This window comes from Anolis sagrei, chromosome 1, assembly GCF_037176765.1.
Source record: "Anolis sagrei isolate rAnoSag1 chromosome 1, rAnoSag1.mat, whole genome shotgun sequence".
In the NCBI taxonomy this organism is placed as follows: domain Eukaryota; kingdom Metazoa; phylum Chordata; class Lepidosauria; order Squamata; family Dactyloidae; genus Anolis; species Anolis sagrei.
Genome location: NC_090021.1, coordinates 232,366,655 through 232,393,999, shown reverse-complemented (window position 1 = coordinate 232,393,999; position 27,345 = coordinate 232,366,655). Strand labels below are relative to the sequence as shown.

At 42.0% G+C, this 27,345-nt stretch overlaps 1 protein-coding gene across 1 annotated transcript; it reads right to left on the bottom strand.

Moving 5' to 3' along the window:
- Nucleotides 1-585: 585 nt before the first annotated feature.
- On the bottom strand, nt 586-27,031 carry LOC132761915 (aldehyde dehydrogenase family 3 member B1-like). Its single transcript, XM_060754960.2, has 11 exons — nt 26,924-27,031; nt 17,157-17,493; nt 10,570-10,732; nt 10,318-10,428; nt 9,764-9,884; nt 9,503-9,588; nt 8,569-8,650; nt 6,497-6,883; nt 5,981-6,147; nt 4,619-4,718; nt 586-2,338 (listed from the first exon to the last, which is right to left on the bottom strand). The coding sequence occupies exons 1-11, from the start codon at nt 26,931-26,933 to the stop codon at nt 2,142-2,144; spliced, it is 1,761 nt and encodes a 586-aa protein (XP_060610943.2). The 5' UTR covers nt 26,934-27,031; the 3' UTR covers nt 586-2,141.
- Nucleotides 27,032-27,345: the final 314 nt, after the last annotated feature.

The window sequence follows — 27,345 nt, the reverse complement described above, 5'->3', positions numbered from 1 at the left end:
GGATAACCACTTCCTTTCCTGGGTCCAGCTCTGTCTCCCTTTGAAAAAGTGCTGCCTTTAGTCTCAAAAACATGCTTTCTATAAATCTTGTACCAATTTCCAAGTGAAAATTCTACATTCTTTAAAAAGGAGGAAAAGTAGCTTGAATATTTTAAGTACTTCTCAGGTGAAAAATACTGTAACTCCTACAGTCAGTGTTAAATTGTGACACAGAGAATACAGCACTCTGTCAATCATAGTGAAATGTAATAAATATGTACTGCATCAAAAATGATTGTAGTTCAAGAGGCAGATGTGGCTGAAAATGAACCTGGCAAAGTTTCATGATAATGTCACCTCTAATGTTATATTGGTAGTAGATACTTCACAAAGGAGATTGTTCCACTCCCAAGCAGTCAGAACACTCTAATTTTCAAATGATTTTACCTGTAGTAAATTGTTCATGTAGTCCCTATTTCTCAAGATCTGCATTTCGTACAGATCCCCCGGCAGATTCTTCCTAGTAGGGATTGGCATTAGACTTCTTTTACAACGTAATATACATCATATAAGGGCAGCATGTAAACAATACAACTGAGGAACAAGTCAAATTTGATACAAGAGCTTTATTACAGAAGCAAAATGCAAAACACAGCACTGTTCAAGAAAAGTCTGTAATTCTTTAGGAAATAGGTTTCCTAAAACACAATGTGCTGAACCTTGCCTGAGGTGATTATTATTGCCTGAGTAAAAATTTGAGATTGATGCCTGCATATATACAGACCATTTGATGCAATTCAAAGCTAACTTCAAACTGTGGTGATTGGACAACAAACTCACATAGAAGCATGTGAAAAAAAAACCCTTAATGAACATTAGCACTCTGTGGTTTGTATAATCACCATCTAGGCCATCACTGGTCACCCTATGATAAAACATTCAGTGTAGGAATGGTAAGTTCAACAGACATGGGGAAACATGCATTTCAACAACATCTTATGTTCCTCACCTCTGACCTAAATACTGAATGGGCTACCAATACTGAGGGACAATGTAATCAATCAAGATGACGGAACAAGGCTTTACAGAAAGTAAAATTCTTGTGTGGTTCATTCAGGGAATAATGTAGAAGCCCAGGGTCTGAAGGAACAATCATAGAATCATACAATCATAGAGTTGGAAGAGACCTCGTGGACCATCCAGTCCAACCTCCTGCCAAGAAGCAGGAAAATCGCATTCAAAGCACCCCCGACAGATGGTCATCCAGCCTCTGTTTAAAAGCCTCCAAAGAAGGAGCCTCCACCACACTCCTGGGCAGAGAGTTCCACTGCTGAACAGCTCTCACAGTCAGGAAGTTATTCCTAATGTTCAGGTGGAATCTCCTTTCTTGTAGTTTGAAGCCATTGTTCCCTGTCCTAGTCTCCAGGACAGCAGAAAACAAGCTTGCTCCCTCCTCCCTATGACTTCCTCTCACATATTTATACATGGTTATCATGCCTCCTCTCAGCCTTCTCTTCTTCAGACTAAACATGCCCTGCTGTTTAAGCCGCTCCTCATAGGGCCCTTGATCATTTTAGTTTCCCTCCTCTGGACACATTCCAGCTTGTCAACATCTCCCTTCAATTGTGGTGCCCAGAATTGGACACAGTATCCCAGGTGTGGTCTCACCATGGTAAAATAGAGGGATAGCATGACTTCCCCAGATCTAGACACTATACTCCTATTGATGCAGGTCAAAATCCCATTGGCTTTTTTGCCGCTGCATCACATTGTTGGCTCATGTTCAACTTGTCCACGAACACTCCAAGATCTTTTTCACACATACTGCTCTCGAGCCACGCATCCCCCATTCTGTATCTTTGCATTTCATGTTTTGTGCCTGTGGAATATCTTTCATTTGTCACTGTTGAACTTCATTTTGTTAGTTCTGGCCCATCTCTCTAATCTGTAAAGATCGTTTTGAATTCTGCTCCTGTCTTCTGGAGTATTGGCTACCCCTCCTAATTTGGTGTTATCTGCAAACTTGAAGATCAAGCCTTCTAGCCTTTCATCTAAGTCATTAATAAAGATGTTGACTTAGATGAAGGGTTAAAAGGCACAATCAATCCCTCCTCTCCACCTTGCAGCTCCAGACACACAAGCTCTGTACTGTTCAAGAGAGCTCACAGCAAAGTGCACATCATGCCTTTGCGTTTGACCTCCAATGCAGCAACCATCAATGCAAGCTTTCGCTCATTATATGGTGGGTAACGGATTGAGTTGATTGCTTCCATGCCCATGCAGCGCAAGAGGGTGCCACGATGGTGACTGAATGTGTCGAAGGAGAACTTTCCATGGTACTTGCCATAGCCACTGAATCCTAAAACACAAAAAGAAAAGACGCAAATCAAAATCTGTTCACTGACAGAAGTTTCCCATTTACTCTGCAACCTCTTTGCTCTGCTCTTTCTCATTTAGACCATGTTGAAGGAGATTTCACACAGCCCTTCTTCTCTACAGCCCTTCATGTTTAGTAGGCAGGTTCTTTTCTGGATTCCACCCCTTTTGGTCAACTTTACTGAGTCCAGAGGCTAGCTTTTTGGTCTTAGGGTTTATGGGGAGCCCACAGACTGCCAAAAAATAAAGCAGAACAAACCTGGAAGGGGCTAGAAGTCTACTTCTAGGTTTGAAAACTGAAAAAACAGAACTATGCAAGGAGGAGGTCTGAAACTGACAGAAAAGATGGGCCACTGCTTGTGAAGGTTCCTATGAGAGTCTGTTCTCTCTCTCTCTTTTTAAGTGTGTAAGAAAAAGTGAAGTATGTGGACGATAGTAGATGATCTAGTAGAAACAAGGCATAATACATGAAAAAGGAAATGTAAAATAAATGTGAAACATCAACTATGGGCAAGTCACTCTTGTTGCAAAATGTTGAAATGTGTAGCCAGTAACTACATAGTAACTACCCTTGGGTTGATAGTGCAGTCTATAAATAAACTTATTATTATTATTATTATTATTATTATTATATTACACACCTCATAGGCATTTTGTGTAACTATTTTGTGCAACCTCATAACTGTAGTAGCACAAAATAGCTATTATAAAGATTATAAATCAAATAGTTGGCCTTGTATGGTTTTATTTTTAAGTCCATTTTAAATTTGATTTTTAAGACTCACGGAACCCCTACAATGTCTTTGCAGAACCATAGGGTTCCATGAACACTGTTTGTGAACCACTTTCCTGGGTTATATGCAGAACTTGGAAAAGATAGGTACTTGAAAACACAACCTCCCTGTTATGTCAGCTCCACTGGCTGTCAGTATGATATTGAGCACAATTCAAAGTGCTGGCTTTGGTCTATAAAGCCTTGAACAGTTCTGGCTCAGCTTACCTGTCCAAATGTATCTCCCTCTATGAACCGGTTAGAGTGTTAAGATCTAATGGGAAGGCCCTGTTCTCAATCCCATCCCCCTTGCAGGCACGATTGGTGGGGACGAGAGACAGGACCTTCTCAGTGGTGGCCCCTTGGTTATGGAATTCCCTCCCCGATGACATTAGACTGGCCCTCCTCCTCCTCATATTCAGGAAAAAGTTGAAGACCTGGCTATGGCACCACGCCTTTGGGGAATAGTGTAATATGGAATGCAGCATTAATGTTGACTATGACTATGGCACTATGTTTTAATCTGTTTTGAATTTTTTTAAATTGTATTAATATGCTTTTACCTGTTTTATTTCTCTATATGTCTATTTGTTTATATTGCAATGCGGCATTGAATTTTGCCATGTGTGTGAGCTGCTTTGAGTCCCCTTTCGGTCTCAAAGCAGAAGAGTGGGATAGAAATATAGTAAAGACAGAAAGAAAGAAATGGACAGCAACTCCTAGGACTTCCTCCTCAACAGCTCACTGGGAGATTCTGGGAGTTGCTGTCCAACTAAGTGTTTTTTGATCAGCAGCCAGCATGTCATTTCATGCTGAGACCTTCCACAACCACTCATGTATTGTGAGGAGATAAGATACTCGCTATCAAGATAGTAACTCTTTGTTGTGGATGGAAAATACTATTAGTATTAATATTGTATATATATTCCTGTATTTTGTACTAAGCACCCACCCAATTTTTTTTAAAAAAATGTGAAATGACATTAATTAATAAGATTGAGATGGGCTGTAAAAATGGATTAGTTATATAGAATTATGTAAATATGATGTAATACAAAAGAGAGAAATAAGAAAATTGCAAGATATGTTCTGAGCCAGCGTTGTCACCTTACAGGGTTCTCTCTGCCATCAAATATAAGTAAGCTTAATAGACTGCAGTTTGACGTGACACAATGGGTTAATGGCTATTAATTCATTTGTTGTAATTTTTGCCTGTGATTTGCATATATGGATAGGGATAATATGGGAACCTAGGAGGGCTTTGATCCTCTTTGTCTCAGAAATAAGTAAGACAAACAGAAAGCTCATCTGCTCTCATATATTTTGAGACTGGAGACAAAAATTAATGCAAAAATAGAGAATAAAAGATGCCAGCCACAGATGCAGGCAAAACATCAGGAGAAAATGCTGCTAGAACACAGCCATGCAGCCCAGAAACCACACAACACCCAAAGGAATAGAAATATATGTGAGATGAAGAAGTAGTCATACCAATGCCACCAAATGGTAAGGTGACCAATGCTGCATGCAGCAAGGTATCATTGCCACCAAAGCCACCGCTGCTGGTACAATTCAGTACGTGATTCACAACCTATGGGAATTAACAAGAGAACAGGTGTATTAGGAGCCTTATTTATTTATTTATTTATTTACAGCATTTATATTCCGCCCTTCTCACCCCGCAGGGGACTCAGGACGGATTACAGTTTACACATATATGGCAAACATTCAATGCCAATTTTGACATACAACATATACAGACATAGACAGAGGCTATTTAACTTTTTCTTCTCCATGATCAGTATATTTTTATGCATATAGCTATAGAAAATTGCAGTCATCCTATATATGACAGTGTGGACTCAGACCACCCAGTTCAAACTAGATATTGTGGGATTTTCTGCCTTGATATTCTGTGTTATATGGCTGTGTGGAACGGCCCTAGGAATCTCTAGGTCCTCCAGCACAACTCTATGGTCACCTTCCAGCAAAGAATTACATCACATGACCTAGAGATTTGTAGAGAGGTGTTCTATCAAGTAAAAAAAAAATAGCATTCTGTCCAGGGACGACCTAGCTATGGTACTCCAGGCCACGGTCATCTCAAGACTGGACTACTGTAACACCCTCTACATTGGCCTTCCTTTGCTGGTAATCCGGAAGCTCAAACTGGTGCAAAATGCAGCTGCTCGGCTTCTTGCGAGACCTCCAGTGAGATGCCACATAACTCCAATCTTACTGCAGCTGCATTGGTTACCGATTGAGCACCGGATCACTTTTAAAGTGATGGTACTTACGTTTAAGGCCTTACATGGTCTGGGGCCAATGTACCTGAGGGACCGCCTCACCCCCTACCAACCCCAGAGATCTCTCCGCTCTGAGGACCAAGATTTATTGGAAGTTCCTAGTTTTAAAACCTTGCGTCTAACAGCAACGACGCAGAGCCTTTACAGTAGTGGCACCATCACTCTGGAATACTCTGCCACCAGAAGTCCGTGCCTTGCGGGATTTATCAGCTTTCTGCAGGGCTTGTAAAACATATTTGTTTCGACAGGCCTTCGATCTTTGATATGTTGTTTTAAATTGTGTTAGATTCTAGTTTGTTTCTTGTAAGCCGCTCCATGCCCTAGGGGAGTGGCGGCATATAAATTTGAATAATAAATAAATAAATAAATAAATAAATAAATAAAATTTTAATTGGCATTTTTTCACTTTCATGAGGGATCTTGCATTTTTAACCTAAGCTAATGCAGAGGACCTACTGTAATGCAATGTTTTTTCAGCTTTGTGGCTAGGCTTGCTTGGACAGGCCTCATGCTACATTTCCTGGTCACAGTGATCTTTAACACTTACATTGCTGTCGCAAGAGAAAGCATACGTAACCAGTGGACGCTCTTTGCTGTTGATGAAGCAGATGGCCTCATCCATGTCAGCCACAGTGAAGATGGGCAAGATGGGCCCAAAGACCTCTTCCTGCATGGCTGGCTCCCACTCCTTCACATCAGCCATCACTGTGGGGGCTGCAGGCAGGAAGATCACATCAAGAAACATCATGCTACATGTGACACACTGTTCCCATATGACCATGGCCTTAGCATTCCCTCCCAGATGCACAAGTCCACAATTGGAGGACTCAGTGCTTGCTCTCTGTAAACCAGGGCCAGAAAGAGATGCAGGCTTCCAGATGCTATTAGGTTATAATCCCCATGGTCTTCCTCATTGCTGCACTCACCAAGGCAGACAGCTGCACTTTCATGACACCTGTAAGGCCCCATTTTAATCACCAAAACCTTTGTAGAAAGTCTCCTAAGTAGTCACAACAAAGGATCTCCCCACATCCCAGCCCCAGAGAGCAGGCCACTTTCTTACCAATGTAGAGATCAGATTCGTCTGTTTCGCCACCTATGGTCAATCGGCCAGACTTCATCAATGCTTGGACACGCTGGAAATGCTTGTCATTGATCATGCGGCCATAGTCAGGGGATTCGCGCGGGTTGCAGCCATAGAATTCACGGATGGCCTGACGGAGGCAAGGCATCAGCCTCTCTTGAGTTTCAATGGTACAGATCACATAGTCAGGTGCAATACAAGATTGGCCAGTGTTGAAAAACTTTCCCCACACTATCCGGTTGGCTGCATTCTGGAAATTGCAGCAGCTATCTACATAGCAGGGGTTTTTGCCTCCCAGCTCCATAGTCAAAGGTGTCACATATTGGGCTGCTGCAGTCATAACAATCTTTCCCACACGGTGGCTCCCTGCAAAGGGATGACAAGATATGGGCGGTCACAAAGAGACATAAATAGGTGGTTTCACCCAGAAATCCTTTCCTAAATTTTGCATGAAAAAAATATTGTGCAGTCTTGTCATGGCATCGCAGTGGGTTAAACCATTGAACTGTTCAATCTGCTGACCTAAAGGTTGGCAGTTCAAAGCCATGGGTTGGGGTGAGCTACCACTGTTAGCCCTACCAGTTCAAATATATGCAAATGTGAGTATATCAATAGGTACCGCTTCAGCGGGAAGGTAATAAAAGGTGCCCATGAAGCCATGCTGGTAACATGACCAGGAGGTGTCTATGGACAACAGGCCTCCCAACATGGAAATGATCACCTTCCCATGGTCGGATGTGAGTACTGCCTTCAGAAGCCGGAGATGAAAGGGGAAGCCTTTACCTTTGTTCTGTGTATTTATATGTCATTGTTATTTCACTGTATTAAAGGCATTGAATGTTTGCCTATATGTGTATGTTGTAATCCGCTATGAGTCCCCTCAGGGAGATAGAGCGGAATATAAATAAAGTGTGTTGTTGTTGTGGTGGTGGTGGTTGTGTGCCTTCAAATTGTTTCCAACTTGTGGTGATCCTTCTGAGAGCTATACTGAAGTTTTCTGAAATTAAATGTTCTCTAGAGTTGTAGTCCAGCACTTGAATTGCCATATCATGCTGACATTACATAGAAAATATCTAAATTAGGCTTCACAGATGACCAAAAATTATTCCAATACTCTACTATTAATCAAAATATTTATATATAAACCATTTATGTCCAATCTTTGCATAAATATTATTTTATATTTGTACAATATATTAATGCATATTAAAAGATGCATACATGATGCCCAAGCAGAGTTGTATTGCCAATGATTAATATCACTTAATTAGTTGTATTAACTAGTATGTAGGCTTGAACTTCCTGAAAATACCAGCTAAGAAGGCCAGGCTTGGTCAGAACTTCGATTGGGGACCACCAAGGAAAGTGTGTGTGTGTGTCGGGGGGGGGGGGGGATAGCAAACCACATCAGAGTACACCTTGCCTAAGAAACCCTTTGAAATTCATGATGTCATCATAAGTTGGTAGGCAACTTGAAGGGACTTAGAAAAAATAAGTATTATTTAGCACAAATAATTACTTTGTATATAGCAATGACAATACAGTTCTGCCCAAGCAAATTAATGCATGTTTTTTCATAATATCATATCTTTGAATTTGATTCATTACCGAAGAGGTAACACAATATTCAGAATAAGGAGGAAACAACAATAAAAGAGATTTCAAACATTAGGTCACAAAATGTTTGGTCCATCACTAACCTATCAGATAATAACATCAAGGAGTCAAAATGATGGAGATGCTTCAAGTTGATTTCCATTTATTGTAATTACAAAATTTGAAATCACATCATTTGAAGTTTGAGAACAATATTTGAGTTTCAGACAAACTCATTTTAACTGTTAACAACTGAAGAATGGACATACTCATACAAATTATATGTTTGGGCTTGCTGACATTGAACTGATACATAGATCTTGCAACTGGGCTGAATTTTAATTGTTAATTTACTTTGGATTTTGCTTCTGTCTTTTTCCTTTTTTCCCTAACTGGACACAACCTGATGATTCCTAAAATCTGTAATTCAAAAAAAGAAAGAAAGGTTGGTTCACCTGTAAAGAAGATGTAATCAAACTTGTTCTCCAGCAATTTTGTTGTCTCTTCTGGCCCACCTCTCACAATCGCAAAGGTTTCCTGTGGAAAGGGGAAGAAGGAAGAAGGTTCCTTTTCAAACTTGGAAAGCAAACCTATGTGATAGGTACAGAAACATAGAGTTGGAAGAGATCACAAAGACTATTCAGTTCAACACCCTAAATCCAGTCCAACATCCTTGAATCAAACTCTTGTGGAGAAAAAAAACACAATGTGTGGTGTTCATTTAAAGCAGGGATGAGAACTGAACAACCTTCAGGTGTTGTTGAAGTGCAGCACCCAGCAGCTCCAAACAGACACAGCCAATAGTGAGGAACGCTGAGAGCTAGAGTCAACATTTGGAGGGATACACAGTTCCCATTCCTGATCAGAGGGAAATTCTTTTATTTTGTGTGCAATTCATGAACCCCATGCCTATCACCCATTCTTCTACAGCATTATAGCAAGGAAGTGAAGCAAACGTTTTATTTTAGATTTGGTGTGCTAGTACAAACTTTAAGCTTGAGATCACAGTGGCTTAGAAGCCCTACTTTATCCTTAGGATCGCTCAAAGATTGTTAAAGCAGATCACAAAATAGCAATTCAACCACAACTCCATATATGCCACTTCTTCCCAGGGGTCAATAGAATTTTACAAGCTCTAACAAGGGGACTCTGTGTGTGTGCATGTGTGTGTCTTCATTTTCCTGTCCACGTATGGTGATCCCTATGAATTTTATAGGATTTTCTTGGGCAAGAAATACTCAGTGGTTGGCTGTCCAAGTACTAACCAAGGCCGAGCCTGCTTAGCTTCAAATATCAGGCAGGATCTGGTGCATTTAGAGTATTGGAAATGTAGGCAGATGAACTGTTAGGATGAAAATAATAAGGAAGATGTGATACTAATAAACTCACTGGGTCAAGATAGCAAGGCAATGCTTCAGCAAGAAATCTTTCAGTGTGGGTGCTTATCTCAGAAGGTTTGAGAATCACGCAATTTCCTGGAAGAAGAAAAAAAGAACACATTATCACAGTAGGGAGAGATACTGATCCATCCCATGACTGGAACCAGCCAATCAACCAGCCCACCCCTGAAATCAGTAGTCCAAGGGAAATGATTCTGGGATTCTGGTGAGGAACGCTAGATGGAAGCCCTGAAAACAGTTTCCTACTCACCAGCTGCAATGGCCCCCACCAGAGGCACCAAGGCAAGGTTGACAGGATAATTAAAAGGTGAAATGATGAGCACCACGCCAAAGGGGTCCTTGCGAATGAAAGCACTGTCGAGCTTCACGGCCTACAAAGAACACAAAGCAGGAAAAGTCATGAAGCAAGTGCAGCAAAGTAAATAAATAAGTGATTTGTGGCAACAAAAGTTCTCCTTTGGTCACTACTAGGATCAAATGCTGGAGACCACCACTTGAGACCCATCTTGCCATCTTTAAACAAATCTTGTTGGAATAGCACTCCCACCAGTCCCTTGGCAGCAGAGGCAATGCTGAGGAATGCTAGAAGTTGCAGTTCTATATCATCTGTACAAACAGACAATTCTCATTGCACAGATAAGACAAACCTGGTTGACCAAGATGGGTGCCCATACATTACTTCAAAAGAGGAAATATATGGGTTCCCCCACAACCCACTTAATTAAATAGCCCATTTGTTATAAATGTTCCCTCCAACAAACACGCAAAGGCACACTGTCTCATCTCCTGAATTGACCCCCTTACAAGATTCTTGGACACATGTTCATCCTTCATCCAACACTCCAGGTTGTTAAGGGCTTCATTCACTTCATTCTTCGTATAGCCAACTTCCGAGATCTCAGATTCAAAAATAGGCTGCAGGAAAGGTGGGAAAAAAGAAGAGAAAATCCATCAGTCAAGTAAACCTCAGGCTCAAGAGCCAATGTGAGCAACAATTTCTCAGGTGCCTCTGACTTGGAGGAGAGTTGTGGTCTTGGGTTGGAGAGTCTCACTCACTTTGCACAAATCTTCTTGCAGGACATGGAAGAGATCGTTCCTTCTCTCATCCAAGAAGCGACCCAATCCCTCCAGCTGCTCTTTCCGATATTCTACCGGGCGTGTTTTTCCTGATAACCATGTGGCACGTAGGGAATCCACCAGTCCCGTGTAGGGGTTCGTGCTGAGGAAAAAGTAAGGCCTCATATTCAAAGGGCTATAAAAGAACATCCCTATATATGCCTCTATGGGTAGGTCAATTACCTCAGCATCATGCCCAAAAATAGGATGCCCCACAATTATTCTGTTGTTGCTGCACTATTTTATTTATTTATATCTCATCTATTCTACAGCTCTGAGATCCAAGGCAACTTAGACAATTTAGATAACAGATAAAAGTTCACATTATAGAAAATTTAAAATGTAATGAAATTTTCAATAAACTCAAAGACTACCAAACTTTTTCCCTTCATATTTAGCATCACAGCCATACAGGAACACAAATGTAATCTGCAACAAAATGTTGTGCTATACCCTAATCCCATTACAGGATTGCAAGGGCTACAAACCCAACCATATTCCAGCCATAGGGTAATATTAAAAACTGAGGCAGATTTCCAGCAAAACAACAACAACAACCCACCCAAACCCCAAAAAACCCTGGTTCTGCAAAGCAGACATTAAAATCTTGCAAAGAAAATTCCAAACAAGGTTTTGGAATTGAGAAGAAATCATCATCTCACATGTGAATATATACAATGAATGAATGAATGAATGAATCCAGAATCCCAACTATAAACAAGACTAACCACTTGTATTTTCATTCAAAGCTTTTGAAGTATGGTTTCACTGCCTTGCTCATGGAAATTGATGGAAGGTGTTGATAATTTGGTCATTTTTTCCCTTCTATCTTTTATTTCTAACCAGAAGAAATCCATTAAAAATCAGAATAGCTATATACATTTTAATTGCCTACACCAGTTTATCTGTGTCAACAAACACACTATGGATAACCACATCGGCTCCCAACCGCCTCTTGTTATCATTGTCTGCTTACTATCCCATTCCCCCATTAGCTCCCTTTGTTTAACAGCATTTATGACCTTCTACTTGTCTTCTTGTCTTCAACACAGTTTGGAACAGCCTGGAAAATTTAAAACATGCTCTTACTTTTCCCGTACTTTCTTACTTACTTAGGCGATCCCTCGTTGGACGAGTAAGATGGTCTTCCATCATGGGTTTCCTTGTGGGTCCGCATGTGGCTGTGGAGCCCTATTCTTGCTCTGCATCTTCTTCCGCAGTGAGGGCATTGGTTTCCAGGTGGAAGGCGGTCCCGGTCGGGGTTGGCTTGACGCGCCTTCCTCCTGGCACGTTTCTCTCTTTCACCCTCCACTCGTGCCTCCTCGAATTCTGCAGCACTGCTGGTCACAGCTGACCTCCAGCTGGAGCGCTCAAGGGCCAGGGCCTCCCAGTTCTCAGTATCTATGCCAGAGTTTTTAAGGTTGGCTTTGAGCCCATCTTTAAATCTCTTTTCCTGTCCACCAACATTCCGTTTTCCGTTCTTGAGTTCGGAGTAGAGCAACTGCTTTGGGAGACGGTGGTCAGGCATCCGGACAACGTGGCCTGTCCAGCGGAGTTGATGTTGGAGGACCGTTGCTTCAATGCTGGTGGTCTTTGCTTCCTCCAGCACGCTGACGTTTGTCCGCTTGTCTTCCCAGGAGATTTGCAGGATTTTCCGGAGGCAGCGCTGATGGAATCGTTCCAGGAGCTGCATGTGACGTCTGTAGACAGTCCACGTCTCACAGGCATATAGCAGGGTTGGGAGGACAATAGCTTTATAGACAAGCACCTTAGTATCCCTACGGATGTCCCGGTCCTCAAACACTCTCTGCTTCATTCGGGAAAATGCTGCACTTGCAGAGCTCAGGCGGTGTTGTATTTCGGCGTCGATGTTGACTTTGGTGGAGAGGTGGCTGCCAAGGTAGCGGAAATGGTCGACATTTTCTAATGTTACACCATTAAGCTGTATCTCTGGCATTGGAGAGGGGGCGGCTGGTGACTGCTGGAACAGCACTTTGGTTTTCTCGATGTTCAGTGACAGGCCAAGCTTTGTGTATGCTTCTGCAAAGGTGTTGAGAGTGGCTTGTAGATCTTCTTCTGTATGTGCACAGACGACATTGTCATCAGCATACTGGAGTTCTATAACAGATGTTGTTGTGACCTTGGTTTTGGCTTTCAGTCTGCTGAGGTTAAATAGCTTGCCGTCTGTCCGATAGATGATTTCCACTCCGGTGGGAAGCTTCCCATCAACAAGGTGTAGTATCATGGCGACGAAGATGGAGAATAAAGTTGGGGCAATAACACATCCCTGTTTGACACCCGATTCCACCTTAAATGGGTCACTTTGGGAGCCATTGCTGTCCAAGACTGTTGCCATCATGTCATCGTGGAGGAGCCGCAGGATGTTCACAAATTTGCTTGGGCACCCGATTTTTTGGAGGATGGTCCAGAGAGCGCTGCGATTCACTGTGTCGAATGCCTTTGCAAGGTCGATGAATGCCATGTACAGAGGTTGGTTTTGTTCCCTGCATTTTTCTTGGAGCTGTCGTGCAGTGAAGATCATGTCCACAGTTCCTCTGGAGGGGCGGAAGCCGTTCTGGGATTCTGGGAGGGTGTCTTCTGAGAGGGGCAGAAGGCGGTTTGCAAGGATTCTTGCGAGGATTTTTCCAGCAGAGGTTAGAAGGGAGATACCTCGATAGTTTCCGCAGTCTGTTCTTTCCCCTTTTTTGAAGAGGGTGATGATGGTGGCATCCTTGAAGTCTGCTGGGATTTTCTCGGTCACCCACACTTTTTCTATGAGCTGGTGGAGTTGGTGTGTCAGCGCAGGTCCTCCCTCTTTAAAGATTTCAGCAGGGATCCCATCCGGTCCGCTGGCTTTGTTGTTCTTTTGTTGGCTGATGGCATTGCTGACTTCTTCCAAACTAGGCAGTGCTGCAAGCTCATCCCTGGTTTGTTGTTGCGGGATTTGTGAGAGGACCTCTTCGGCCACACTGGAGCTGCGGTTTAGGAGGCTTTGGTAGTGTTCTTTCCAACGTAGTGCAATTGACTTTTGGTCCTTCAGGAGTTTGGTTCCGTCTGATGAGCGTAGAGGCTGTATGCCATGGTTTCTTGGCCCATAGATGACCTTTGTAGCTTTGAAAAATCCTTGAGCATTATGGGTATCTGCCAGGTGTTGGATTTCTTCAGCCTTCTTTGTCCACCAGATGTTCTTGAGTTCTCTTGTCCTTCTTTGGACCTCAGCTTTTGCACTGGCATAGATCTTTTTCTTAGCAGCACAGTTGATGTCTCTCTGCCATGTTTGGAAGGCTTTCCTTTTCTTGTCGATTAGCTGTTGGATCTCGATGTCATTTTCGTCAAACCAGTCTTGATGTTTCTTGGCTTGGTATCCAATAGTTTCTTCGCAGGCTTGGATGATGGAGGTCTTCAGTTTGTTCCAATGTTCCTCAACATTTTCGGGGTGTACTGTGGGTAGATGGTCCTTGAGTGCTGTTTGGAGATGGGCTCGCCTGGAGGGCTCCTGAAGGGCTTGGGTGTTCATTTTGCGCCTTGTCTTTCTTCCTTGGAGTCTGCGCTTGGGGGCGATCTTGATAGCCATCGTGGATCGGATTAGCCTGTGGTCGGTCCAGCAGTCGTCAGCACCTGTCATGGCTCTTGTGAGGAGTACGTCACGGCGGTCTCTGGCACGTGTGATTACATAGTCTAAGAGGTGCCAATGCTTTGACCGGGGGTGCTTCCATGATGTCTTGAACTTGTTTTTCTGGCGGAAGAGCGTGTTGGTGATGACAAGGTTGTGCTCCGCACATTTGGTGAGAAGCAGGATGCCATTCGAGTTGCTGTTTCCAACCCCGTCTTTTCCTATGGTGCCTGGCCACAGGTCGAAGTCTCGCCCGACTCTTGCATTGAAGTCCCCCAGGAGAATGATTTTGTCCTCCTTAGGTGTCCCCGATAGGACGGTGTCCAGCTGATAGTAGAATTTCTCCTTGATGTCTTCATCAGCGTCTAGTGTTGGTGCATAGGCACTTATGATGGTTGCCCGTTGGTTTTTGGCAAGATCAATTCGGAGGGTGGAGAGTCGTTCGTTGATGCCAGTGGGTGCTTCGGACAGATGTTTCATCAGATCATTTCTTATAGCGAAGCCAACTCCGTGCATTCTTTGGTCTTCTTCGGGCAGTCCCTTCCAGAAGAAGGTGTAGCCTCCTTTTTCTTCCTTCAGCTGTCCCTCTCCTGCTCTCCGGGTCTCCTGAAGGGCTGCTATGTCAATGTTGAAGCGTCCCAGCTCCCTTGCGATGATGGCAGTTCTGCGTTCGGGGCGTTCACTGTCACTGTTGTCCATCAGTGTCCGTACGTTCCACGTACCGAAGTTCATTTTTCTTTTTTGACCGCAGGATGGTGACCCCACTGGACGCGGCAGTCCAGTCAGGGATAAGTGAGGCAGACTATGTTTGGGGCACCTTTTCTAGCCCCCTCCCCGTGTGGGGTGAGCAGAGTGGGTCCTAAAAAGGGCTGCTCAGTCGCGGATACAGCTGCCGAACTACTCAACTGCCTCGGACCTTGAGGTAGAACGACTGAGTCCGTACCCACCGCCCATGTGCCAGTCTGTGACTAGGGGCTTCCAGATTTCACAGTCCTGCCCCCGTCGCCACTCGCTGATCGCCATGGGACTTTGGTTGCTTGGTTTTTATTTTCTTTGGAAGACGCCTGTGCGTGGTTTTTTTTAATGTGTGGAGGTCAGTGCACAACTGAACAACACACAGTCTTCACAGATGAGGTTCCACTGGTGATGTAGTTTAACACAATGACCATGGCTTCTCAGTCTGTTGCAGCCTTCTTCCGCCTTCGCAGCCGTTGTAACATGTGCCATGTTATCCTCCGCCTGCTCCGCCGTTGAGGTCTTCGGACTGTGCTTGGTCTGGGACCTCCCCCGCGGCCACTCCTGGGAGTGCACGACTCCAGTTGTTGTGTCCACAGGTTCATCGGAACACGCAAGCCCCCTCACCACGACAAGGTGACAGTCCATCGAGGGGGACTTTTCCCGTATTTACATAATCACACCCATGTTGTCATTCATTAATTCAAGGAAACGTCATAAAGGGAACTTATGATGCTAAGTGTTTCATTTCACAAATATGAAGGAATATGAAGGATGGAAACTACTATTTCACAAATATGAGTGTACAGATGGTCATTACATAAAGGCAACATAAACTTTAGCACATGTCATTGGATATATAGGTATTTATTGTATTATTATTCCACATTTGAACAAGGAGCCATTGGAATAAAATGGGAAATCTCCTTCAGGTGCTTTTGAACATGGAAATGAAGGCAGAGGAAATAATGAGATTGAGAGATATAAGAAGTGACACTGAAATAAAATGGGAAATCCCTTCCAGGTCGTTTGGAACATCGAAATGAAGAGAACTAGAGATATAGGAAGTGACATAAAATGCTTAGTAGAAATCCTATAGAGCTGACTTTTTTTAAAAAAAAGCAAGCATGAAAAGAATTAATTTGGGAAAAAGCTCTTCCCAAAAAACAAAAAAAAGCTTAGCTAGTGTATGAAGTTTAGACTATTGATTATTCTTACAGCTTGGAAGTTAACACATTATTAAAAAAAACTATAGCTATACTGCCTTCTGTGTAGAAATATATAAAATTGGGCTGTGAAACGGTTCCGGCCCAGTTAACTTGTCCAAGCGTATCTCCCTCTATGAACCATCTTGGAAGTTAAGATTGTCCAGGGAGGCCCTACTCTCAGTCCCACCTCCTTCGCAGGTGCAACTGGTGGGGATGAAGGACAGGGCTTTCTCAGTGGTGGCCCTTCATCTGTGGAATTCCCTCCCCAATGAAATTAGATTAGCTCCTTCTATCCTGACCTTCAGGAAAAAGGATGTGGCTTTGGGACTAAGCTTTTGACAAATAAGTGGAGCAGTGCAATTAAGTGACCATGAATTAATGTGTTGATAAATGGAACGGCCTTAGATTACATTTTGGATGATGTGATTTTAATTGATGTTTTAACAATTTATGTTTTAATTGTTTGGGTTTAAGTGCAATTGTATATTGATATATGTATGTTGCCACTAAATTGCTTCTCCACAACTCTTTACCTAACCTACATCAGGAACATGTCTGGAAAATTCACATAATTTACTCAGGACATAGTGACATTTTGCCTGGTCTTCATGACTAAGGGTCTGTGTCCCCTTTTAAAAAATAACAGATAGAAATCAAGAATAAATAGCTTTTCTAAGGATAGGGATACAGTGATGAGAAGAAGATTACAACTGCAGCATTTTTACCTATTACATCACTGTCACCATTCAGAACTTTTTAGGCAGAAAATGGGTGGCAATGCCATTCCAAAGCAGATCCAAATCAATATGCTTCCCACTTCGTTTTCATCTTCCTGAAACCCATGAGGGCTGTGATCATATGTAGCCTTTACCTGAGCCCCATTTAATTCATCTGAATGCATGAACAGAATAGAAAAGAAGAGTCCCCTCAACCATGAGAGATCCTTCCTCCATGCAGAGCCAGTTCCTTACCCTTTCTGCTTGCCTTCCATTTCATTGGGAGTTTCCTGGGATCTGCTTTCTTCCCTGCTTGATTCCCGCTGGCCTCCACGGCTATCCTGTGCACCTCCGCTGTGCCTGCCCCCTTCTGGGACCTGGGGGCCTTGTCTTCCACTTTGCTGCCTTACAGATGAAGCACTCTTTCGGCCTTCATTTTGGAGGGGAACGTCTTCAAGTTTATGCTGTTGTCTTTCCTGATACATAGAAATTTCACTCCGTGCACCTTTACTTTGGTTCTGAACGTCTTCAAATCTGTGATATTGTACTACATCCCTCTGTCCTGAGAATACATTTTGCAATACATCTCCAGCTAGAAAGAGATAAGAAAATAGTTAAGTGTGTTTTCTCTGGCTAGAAGAGCACTTCCAGGTGCTTCTAACAACTTCATAATATGGTCCACTGATAAGAAATAATAATAAGAAAGAAAGAGGATAATATTTGTTGGAATGTAGGTAATGGTAAAGGTTTTCTCCTGACATTAAGTCTGGTCATGTCCATCTCTGGGGGTTGTTGCTCATCTCCATTTCTAAGCCAAAGAGCCAGCGCTGTCCATAGACACCTCCAAGGTTATGTGGCTGGCATGACTGCATAGAGAGGTACCTATTGATCTACTCACATTTGCATGCTTTTGAACTGCTAGGTTGGCAAAAGCTGGGGCTGACAGCGGAAGCTCATGCTGCTCCCTGGATTCGAACCTGCGACCTTTCGGTCAACAAGTTCAGCAGCTCAGTACTTTAACCCACTGCGCCACCAGGGGCTCATGGTGGCGCAGTGTTGTTGGAAGAACAAGGGGTTAACCAAAACTCATGTATTTAGGGAAAACTCTCCCTAAATACATAAAGAGAGAAAGGATACCAATATGTAGAACCACAAAGAATACGAATGGAAGCAAAAAAAAAATTCTTTTTTCTTTCTTTCTTTCCCCCCTCCCCTTCTCAGCATTTCTCTGCCCCTTTGTCTTTCTGTTCCCCTAACTCCCTTTCTTTCTTTCCTTCCCTTCTCTCTCTGTTTTTTCTTTTTATATATATAATGTATCATGAAAGCTTAATAAAAATCATATAGATATAGATATAGATATTGATATGGATCACTGAAATTGCCATGCCTTGTCACCCCATGCCTCACATCACCAGGCTTCCCCCCTACCTCATCCCATGTGGGGATGTGTCCGCCACCCAGCTTTCTCCCCTACTGATTTCTATTGTAACACAGGAAGGCTCCCGTGTTGCTGCCATGGCAGCATACACTGGTTCCTTAATAGTATTGTGATGGAGCCCCACCAGAAGTAGTTTTAGGTTGTGGGATGAGAGTTAGTGGGCTCTGTCCCAAAACTATAGAGGAAGTGGCATATGCCACCGCAAGTTACCCCATCTGATGAGGTCGCAAAAGTACTCTCTGCAACCGTTTTGGCTAGGTATGCGAAACGATTTCCTTCTACAGCTCAAGAGAGAGAACTCTTGATCTTTTCCAAGTTTAAAGCTTCCACTTTCTCAGCTTGTGTTAATGGAGTTTGTTGCATACCCAGGTATAAATCCTATGTTCAAGAAGGAACGCTGGGCCATAGCCTTTACCCTGATACATTAATACATCTTCCTCCACTCACTCATAAATGTATAAAGCCATTGAAATTACTCTGAGTATCATGAGTGCAAAGTATGTTCCATTCCAGCTAAGGACAGATTTTGGTAGAAAGAACAAGTTGCGTAAAACTCATTTAAGCTTTAATGGTAAAGGTTGTGAAAAACTGAGGAAGTAATATTATTTGCAAGCTTGTTTCACCAAGAGACATTTATAGCTTCTGTTGTTAAATGACTTCTCTTCATCATCAACCCAATGTGTGTCTGGATGTCGAAATAAAAGGGAAGGAAACAGACTCAGACAATGTTTGTATTTCTTGTCCTCTTCCCTTTCTTCTGCTGCTCCTTGCAACCTACATTTGAAACATTATTTTCTGACACTCCCAGCTGAATTCTGTATTCTTGCCTTACAGGTTTGTTTCTACAAGACCTATTGCCCGTCATAGTGCTTACAAGTTGTTAGATAGTATCAAAGTCAGTACCTGAAATGTCTAAAACCTAACATGATTGAATGAGGCAATGTACCAAGTTAATGAGAGCCAACACATAACTTCCTTTGTGTTTTCTTTTCCTCTTCCTTATCAACCAGGGAAGTTCATGACTTGGCATCTGCTACTATAAATCCATACAGAGGATACAGCCATCAGCTGAGTTCTTAGACAACTATCTTCTGTGTGACACATTTTCCTTATTTGCATCTCAACTAATGTGTTCAGCACACTTAGCCAAAGACAGGAAATACTATCCTGCTTAAAGATGATGAAAAATCATTAGGGCTTTAATATATCTATGTGCCACTGGGAGATGTTCCAGTATCTTGGTCACATCTTGAGATTATTGCAATTCTATCTGCTTGAGAACTCGCCAAACTAGTCTGAGGTAAGCACGCAGACATGAAGGAACAGCCTGTCCAAAAGATGCTGGATCACTGTCTGAAACTTCCAAGGCTCAGAAATTGATGAATTTGATCCAAAGTTTGGAACAGTTCCTTTTTTGGAAAACAACTTGAGCAATGTATTGTCAAAGGTTTTAATGGCTGGAATCACTGGGTTGTTGTAGGTTTTTTCGGGCTATATGGCCATTTTCTAGAGGCATTCTCTCCTGACGTTTCGCCTGCATCTATGGCAAGCATCTTCAGAGGTTGTGAGGTGACTTGTGACAAAAGTCACAACCTCTGAGGATGCTTGCCATAGATGCAGGTGAAACATCAGGAGAGAATGCCTCTAGAACATGGCTATATAGCCCCCCAAAAAAACCCTACAACAACCCAACTTGAGCAATTCTCTAACTTTTATGTGTTTGTGTGTATGTGTGTGTATGTTTCTTTAAGAGAACTAGACAAATTTGATGGAGTATCTTTTGGTAGGCATTAAACCAGGAGAGATACAAGTCTTTATGGCTAAAGATTAAATGTCCTGTTGTAGAGACCATTTTAGGCTAAACACAAAAAATGTTTTCTCTTGAATGTTTTCAAATACATTATAAAAGTATTTTAAACTCTTTCAAACTATGCTTTTTAATAGAACCATTGTATAATTATTTTAACTTTTGTCACAAGTCAGCTTTCTACAACCATTGCTCAAAAATATTTAGGGATGAAAAATCGAAAAAGCAAATGCATTTCTACCTCTGTGCACTCCACAATTTTTGGTTTCTTGTTATCATAGAATCATAGAGTTGGAATAAACCCCATGAGACATTTAGTCCAACCCCCTGCCAAGAAGCAGGAAAATTGCATTCAAAGCATCCCCGGCAGATGGCCATCCAGCCTCTGCTTAAAAGTCCCCAAAGAAGAAGCCTCCACCACATTTCAGGGCAGAGAGTTTCACTGCTGAACAGCACTTACAGTAGGGAAGTTCTTCCTAATGTTCAGGTGGAATCTCCTTTTCTACAATTTGAAAGCATTGTTCCTGTTAATTGCTATTGAAAGCAAAATATCAGACTGAGTAGATTTGGATCTGACTCAATTAAACACTGTCATATTTAAGCTTAAGACTGCATGCATAAAGTATCCATATTCCTCCTCTTACCTGACTTTTTCTTGTGTCAACACAGTTGTTGCAGTTTCCCATCTCATCTAACACCAACTAGCTTCCTTTTGTTTCTCTCTTACACTTTGACTTCTGGGATTTCTCTCATGCTGTTCCTTGGGCCTAGAAAACCTGTTATCATTTCCTTTACCAGTCCTCATGCATTCTAACAAACACTTCTAATATTTGGGATAGCATGCCTTGAAAACTACTTGTGTGAACACTGCAGGGTAATAAATCCACATTAGGTATAAGGAGGTATCCATGGTGCTGAACCACTTCACTATGGGCCCTTCCACACAGCCATTTAACACAGAATATCAAGGGAGATAATCCACAATATCTGCTTTGAACTGGATTATCTGAGTCCACACTGGCATATAATCCAGTTCATTGTGCATTTTATATAGCTGTGTGGAAGGGGCCTAAGATGGAAGCCACCAGTTGCCACTGTTGTCCACAAATTTCAAGGAGGTAGCCAGCAGGAGTTATAATGAGAAAAAGGACTTGAAATTGATCTACATCTGGTAATATTTCAATGTATAGGACTGTCCTATCTTTTACATAAACTCTACTGAAGAGAAAGGGGTGAAGATAAATAACCATTGATAATTGCTTTGTATTGAATTGTTTAATTGCTAATAATTTCTGCAAACATGGCTTGGTTCAGGCAATGTCAGAGAAGGGGGGAGCCAAGAAATGCATTGAAAACAAGGGGTTCACACAACAGCTATGAAAGGGAGTTAGGAGGAAGGTGGAAAATAGAAGCCAGGCGCTCCAAGCAGATAGGCTTGCAGCTGTTGTGAGTCCATGAAAGACAATGAACAAAGGCTTTTAACTGATGTTTTGCAGTGCATACTCAGATTGCCTGAAGAAAGGAAGAGGCAAAGTGAGGAAACCATGTATAAAGTTGCTGCCATTTCCTTACTCTGTGTGGTATTTTCGTGTCTTGATTCATGGCAGGCTCACCCCTTAATTCTTTTGTAGAATGAATTATTGTAATCTTAAGAATCTCCTCTAGTCTTAGTTGGGAATACAGACTAAGAATTAAAGGCATTGTGCCTCAACACTATAGATCATACTGCAAATACCGCCCCCCCCCCCTCCTAGTCTCCTCAAATTTTTGATATACCAAATTTACAGTGAACCATAAGCCAAATGACTTGAAAGCAAATCCAAGTGGAAATGTTTTATGGTTATGCATGTGAACTACCCTGGGAGCACTTTGTCTTGAGTGTGCCATACAAATATTTCAATCAAAATTAAAACAAAAGTAAACGCACATGAGAACAAGCAGGGACATCCTTTTCCTGGAGTACTGGCATCTCTCCTGACCACAAATCATCTGAGAGATCTGAACTTCCTCCTGGGGAAGGAAACGGTGTTCATATGGCCTGCCAGGCATCACTCACGAGATGTTTTCCAGGACCATGTCAGCTTATTGTGTGGTAGTTTTCCTCCTTAGGGTAGGATATAGCTCTGGGATGCCTTAATGTCTAGAAAGTATGGGTGTTGTCCCATACTTCATGGCACCACATCAAAGCAAATGCTGTGCCATGTTTACCAGGCCCATAGTGAGGATGGCATTTACAACTTTGTGTTTATGTTCCTTTATGTTGCCTGTTAGCCTACGGCAAACCTACTAATTTCATAGAGTGTGATTTCATGGAGTCCTTAGAGGTGATTTGCCTTCTTCTGAAACATAGCCTACTGCAGCTAAACATTTTTTGGCAGCCTCCCGTAAAATTTCTTGCTGATATCCCTTATCTGGAATTTTGAAAATGGCTGAGGGAGTCACCTTTGTTTTTTTATTGTTATGTGGACACAAACTTTGTTTCATGTAGGTTGGTGAAGGTTTTCCCCTGATATTAAGTCCAGTTGTGTCCAATTCTGGAGATGGTGCTCATCTCCATTTCTAAGCCAAAGAGCCGGCATTGTCCATAGACACCTCCAAGGTCATGTGGCTGGTATGACTGCATGGAGCACCATTATCCTCCCACAGGAGCAGAACCTATTGATCTACTCACATTTACACGTTTTCGAACTGCTAGGTTGGCAGAAGCTGGGGCTAACAGCGGAAGCTCATGCCCTTCCCAGATCGAACCTGTGACCTTTCATTCAGCAAGTTTAGCAGCTCAGTGCTTTAACCCACTGCGCCACCTGGGGCTCCTTGTTTTATGTATAATGTTATTAATTTTTTTGTGTATAAAATTGGCATCAGGCTATGTGTAGAAGATATATATGAAACAGACTGGGGTTCCATCTCCAAGATATTCCATTATATATATGCAAATATTCCAAAATCTGGGGAAAACCCCAAAATATGATAAAATTCTGGTCCCAAGCATTTCAGATAAGGGATACTTAGCCTGTACTAACCATAGCCTGTCCTGTTCAGCTAATAGCTTCAGGATATTTAGGCCTGTCATTCCTCACCCCCCCCCCACTTTTTTTCTTTTTGAGGCACTCTAAAGGTTAACACAACACATCTGTTAGACTTTAAGATCCCACCAGGCTTTCTATTGTTGTCACTATGACAAAATGACATTCCTGAATCTTATTTATTGATGTGATTTTGCAACTATGGCACACTAAAGTTGCAAAACCACATTGAAGTGCCTTGCTGTAAATATAGAACAGAGCAAGGCTCTTCAGTCCTTGAAAACGTATGCCATAATAACTGCACTAGTCTTTAAAGTACCCCAAGAAAAGACAGTCTAAGGAATTAAAAAAGAAAGTGTGGGAGTTTTGGCACTCTACTGATTAGCTTTTTAATGCCACACCTTAATTTTAGAAAGATTAACATCAGAAATTGGACTTAAAAGATTAACAAAATCACTTTGCTGTAAGATTTCCTGAAATAGCACTTTGTATTGGTTAACTCAAGGCAAAAAAAATAAAGTAGTGCAGATTTTAATGTATTATATTGAACACTTGATTTCTGTTTGCTAATTCGATTATATTTGTGAGCATATGCCTATGTAAGTGAATGAGAAAGAGAAAAAAAATCTTAAACAGAACTGAAATCCCTAAACATATAGTATTGTACAGTACTACTGCAGTCAGTCTCAGAACTCTATTTGTAAAAGCTTAAGAGAGTTTCCAATGGGCTGCTATGAATTTTCCAGGCTGTATGGCAACTTCCTAGTTTCCAACAGACCTCACAACTTCTGACCTCTGCTTACCATAGATGTGGGTGAAATGTCAGGGGAGAATGCTTCTGGAACATAGCAATACAGCCCGGAAAACTCACAGCAACCCAATGATTCCAGCCATGAAAGCCTTCGACAAAACAGAGTTTTCAATGTTTTCTATGATTTATATTTAATATTTGTCATGTAACACTCCACTGCCAGAATAATACCAGGATATGCTTAGTACAAATTCAGAAATTTAGAAATGCAGTTGAACTCAGCAGATCTGAGATGGCTACAAGTTTATCTCAAAGGCAAACAAATGGCAATACCTAAGTACAAGCATGTGCATATATCCTTATTTCTTTGGGCCCTTCTAGACAGGTCCTATATCCCAGGATCTGATCCCTGGTTTTCTGCTTTAAACTGGATTATATGAGTCTGCACTGCTAGATAATGTGGGATAAACAAAACCAGGGATCAGATCCTGGGTATAGGGCCTACCTGGAAGGGCTCTTAGAATCATAGAGTTGAAAGAGACCACATGGGTCATTCAATCCAACCCTCTGCCATACAGGAAAAGCACATTCAAAGTACCCTTGACTGATGGCCATCCAGCCTCTGTTTAAAACCTTCTAAAGAAGGAGCCCCCAAAACACTCTGAGGCAGAGAATTCCACTGTTGAAAAGCTCTTACAGTCAGGAAGTTCTTCCTAATGTTCAGGTGGAATCTCCTTTCCTGTAATTTGGACCCATTGCTCTGAGTCCTAATCTCCAGGGCAGCAGAAAACAAGCCTGCTCCCTCCTCCCTACTCACTCACATATTTATACATGGCTGTCCTGTTTCCTCTCAACCTTCTCTTCTGCAAGCTAAACATCCCCAGCTCTTTAAGATGCTCCTCAAAGGGCCTGGTCTCCACAACTTTGATCATTTTAGTTGCCCTCCTCTGGACACCTTCCAGCTTCTCAATCTCTCTTTTGAACTGTGGTGCCCAGAATTGGACACAGTATTCAAGGGGTGGTCTACCCAAAGTAGAATACAGAGTCACCATGACTTCCCACGATCTAGACACTATACTCCTTTTGATGCAGCCCAAAATCTCATTGGCTTTTTAAACTGCTGCATCACACTTTTGGCTCACGTTCAACTGGCTATTCATTAAGACTCCAAGAACTTTTTCACATAGGCTGTTGATCTTCCCTAAATTATTATTTCTCCCCTAAAATGAGCAAATAATGAATTGGTCATTTCTCAAGAGAAACATGTACACTTGTTGGAGAGAAAACAAAATCGTATTTGAAACAATATATGTAGGTGCAGTTATTTCCACATGTGTTGTCCTTGGATACTGGTTCTGAGAATGACATGACAATCAGTAGCCATCGACGTGTGCAATCTATGTCTGTTTTCAGGATGCTCATGAACTAGACCTTTGATAGTTAAGTTGCCTTCTTTCTTTGTCTGATAAAAATGGAAACTTGTCTTTGATCACTATTATGCCTTAAGCCCAGTTTCTACAATCCCTCTTAACCATGTACAAAGTTGCTGACAAATATACAGTCATTTTTTTTGTATTGTATGTGACCAGCCACCAGAAGAAGTAGAGAAATTGAGAGTTAGGAATTGAGAGTTAGTGTATCTTAAACAGAAACTGGTCAGTTTTAAGAATGTATTTATAAATTAATTTTGATTGTTAAATTTGCTAATTTACAGGGGCATTTACTGTATTACTGTATTAGTGTATTAAAATAAGTCACAACCAGGTTGGTCCTTAATTTTACTAAGAAGAGCTCTTATGAGAAAAGTGGACTTGAGGAAAATGCCCAGAGCATCTCCATTTCAAAATGTTTCTAATCCCCCAAACAAGTGGGAATTTGGTTCATCAGCAGTGATATTATGTTTCATTGATTCAGTCTTTCAAAAAGGAGAGAAAACAATAGAAACCTGTATACCTGTCATATAAAAACAAAGTCTGATAACAAGAAATCATGGAGCTAATGAGTTGACATAATGTTGGTCTTGAAAAACACATCCAGCCCATTAGATACATCCAAAGGCTGGGGGTAGAGAAACATCCAGAGCTGGCATGATAGGGATGATAACACTGGTGTCAAGCAGTATGCCCTTCCTTGCAAGACTGTCCCAAAGCCGGAGGGCCAGGACCAAGAAGGTCCCATCCCAGCCCTCTGAATCTCCCTCAGAAGAAACACTGAGATGGAACCTACCTCAAAATCAATAAGCAGATGATATGTTTCCATATTCTTGTTTTATGTAAAGACACGCTTCATAATTCATATTGTCATTGTCAATTAAACCATGACACTGAAACCTTCTTTACACCTCCCTGGACAAAAGGGGTGGAATATGATTTTTTGACAATGCCATTGACACATTTTGGATGCCTTGCTGTCTCTGCATTTCCCAGTCATTATTACCAAAGTGTGGTCAGACGTCTTCAGAGTGTACTTAGCTATTCAGCAATGTCTACTCTTAAGGGTCAAGTCACACAAAACATTTCCACATTTCTATTTTACCAATGAAACCTGAAGATGAAACAGTGTAATATACAACAGCTTGCAGTGAGTTCCTGTGGACGGAGATATGACTGGAACACCACATTCCTCAGATCAGATAAAAGAGCTCAAATACACAAAATCAGTTGTTTTTTTCTGACTAATTTAGTACACAGCACTTCCATAGCCACTGCTTGTATGCAATCTCTTGTCACATAAACTCTCAGAATTTTTTAGAAGAAGACCTTCTTTGCAGTTCTCCTTGCCAGATATCTTCCCCAAGCTGTGGTAGCATCCTCTAACAAAGAAAAAGGCACTGTGGACATTTCACTCTTTGGACTATCATTTCTTAAATCCTCAACCAGCAGGTCTATGTCTATGCTGGCTGGAGAATTCTGGGAATTGTAGTCCAAATATAGTCAGTTCACCAGGCTCTAAGAGCAAACACCATATCCTCTGTTCCTTTTTGTTGCTGATGTTTAGTACCTTTTTCCATTGCTGCTGTATTCCTCCTCAGCTGGGCTTCTGCTTCCTTATGTCTGGCTGCCTCTGTGCACAACTGATGGGAAGACGTCTCAGGCACTTTATGTGTTGATTTGGTAAATGCCTTTGATGCCTTTGACTCAGCACATTGTTACTGCTTTGTTTTCCCTCATTACGTGCCTGACAATGGTGATTGGGTGCTGGCCAAAGCCACCTACCAACTGATTGGATCTGGAAAAGGTAGGGCAGAGGCAAAACCACAAGGATAAGAAGGAGATACTGAGTGCAAAGGATATGACAAGGAGTGTGGGATAATCCATGCATGGCACGTGGAAGCTGAGCCATCTTTATGGAACTGGGTGGAAGAGAGCCAAGAAAGATAAGGGAGCTCATGGAGATCCTAATATAATGGGAACCCCTTCTGG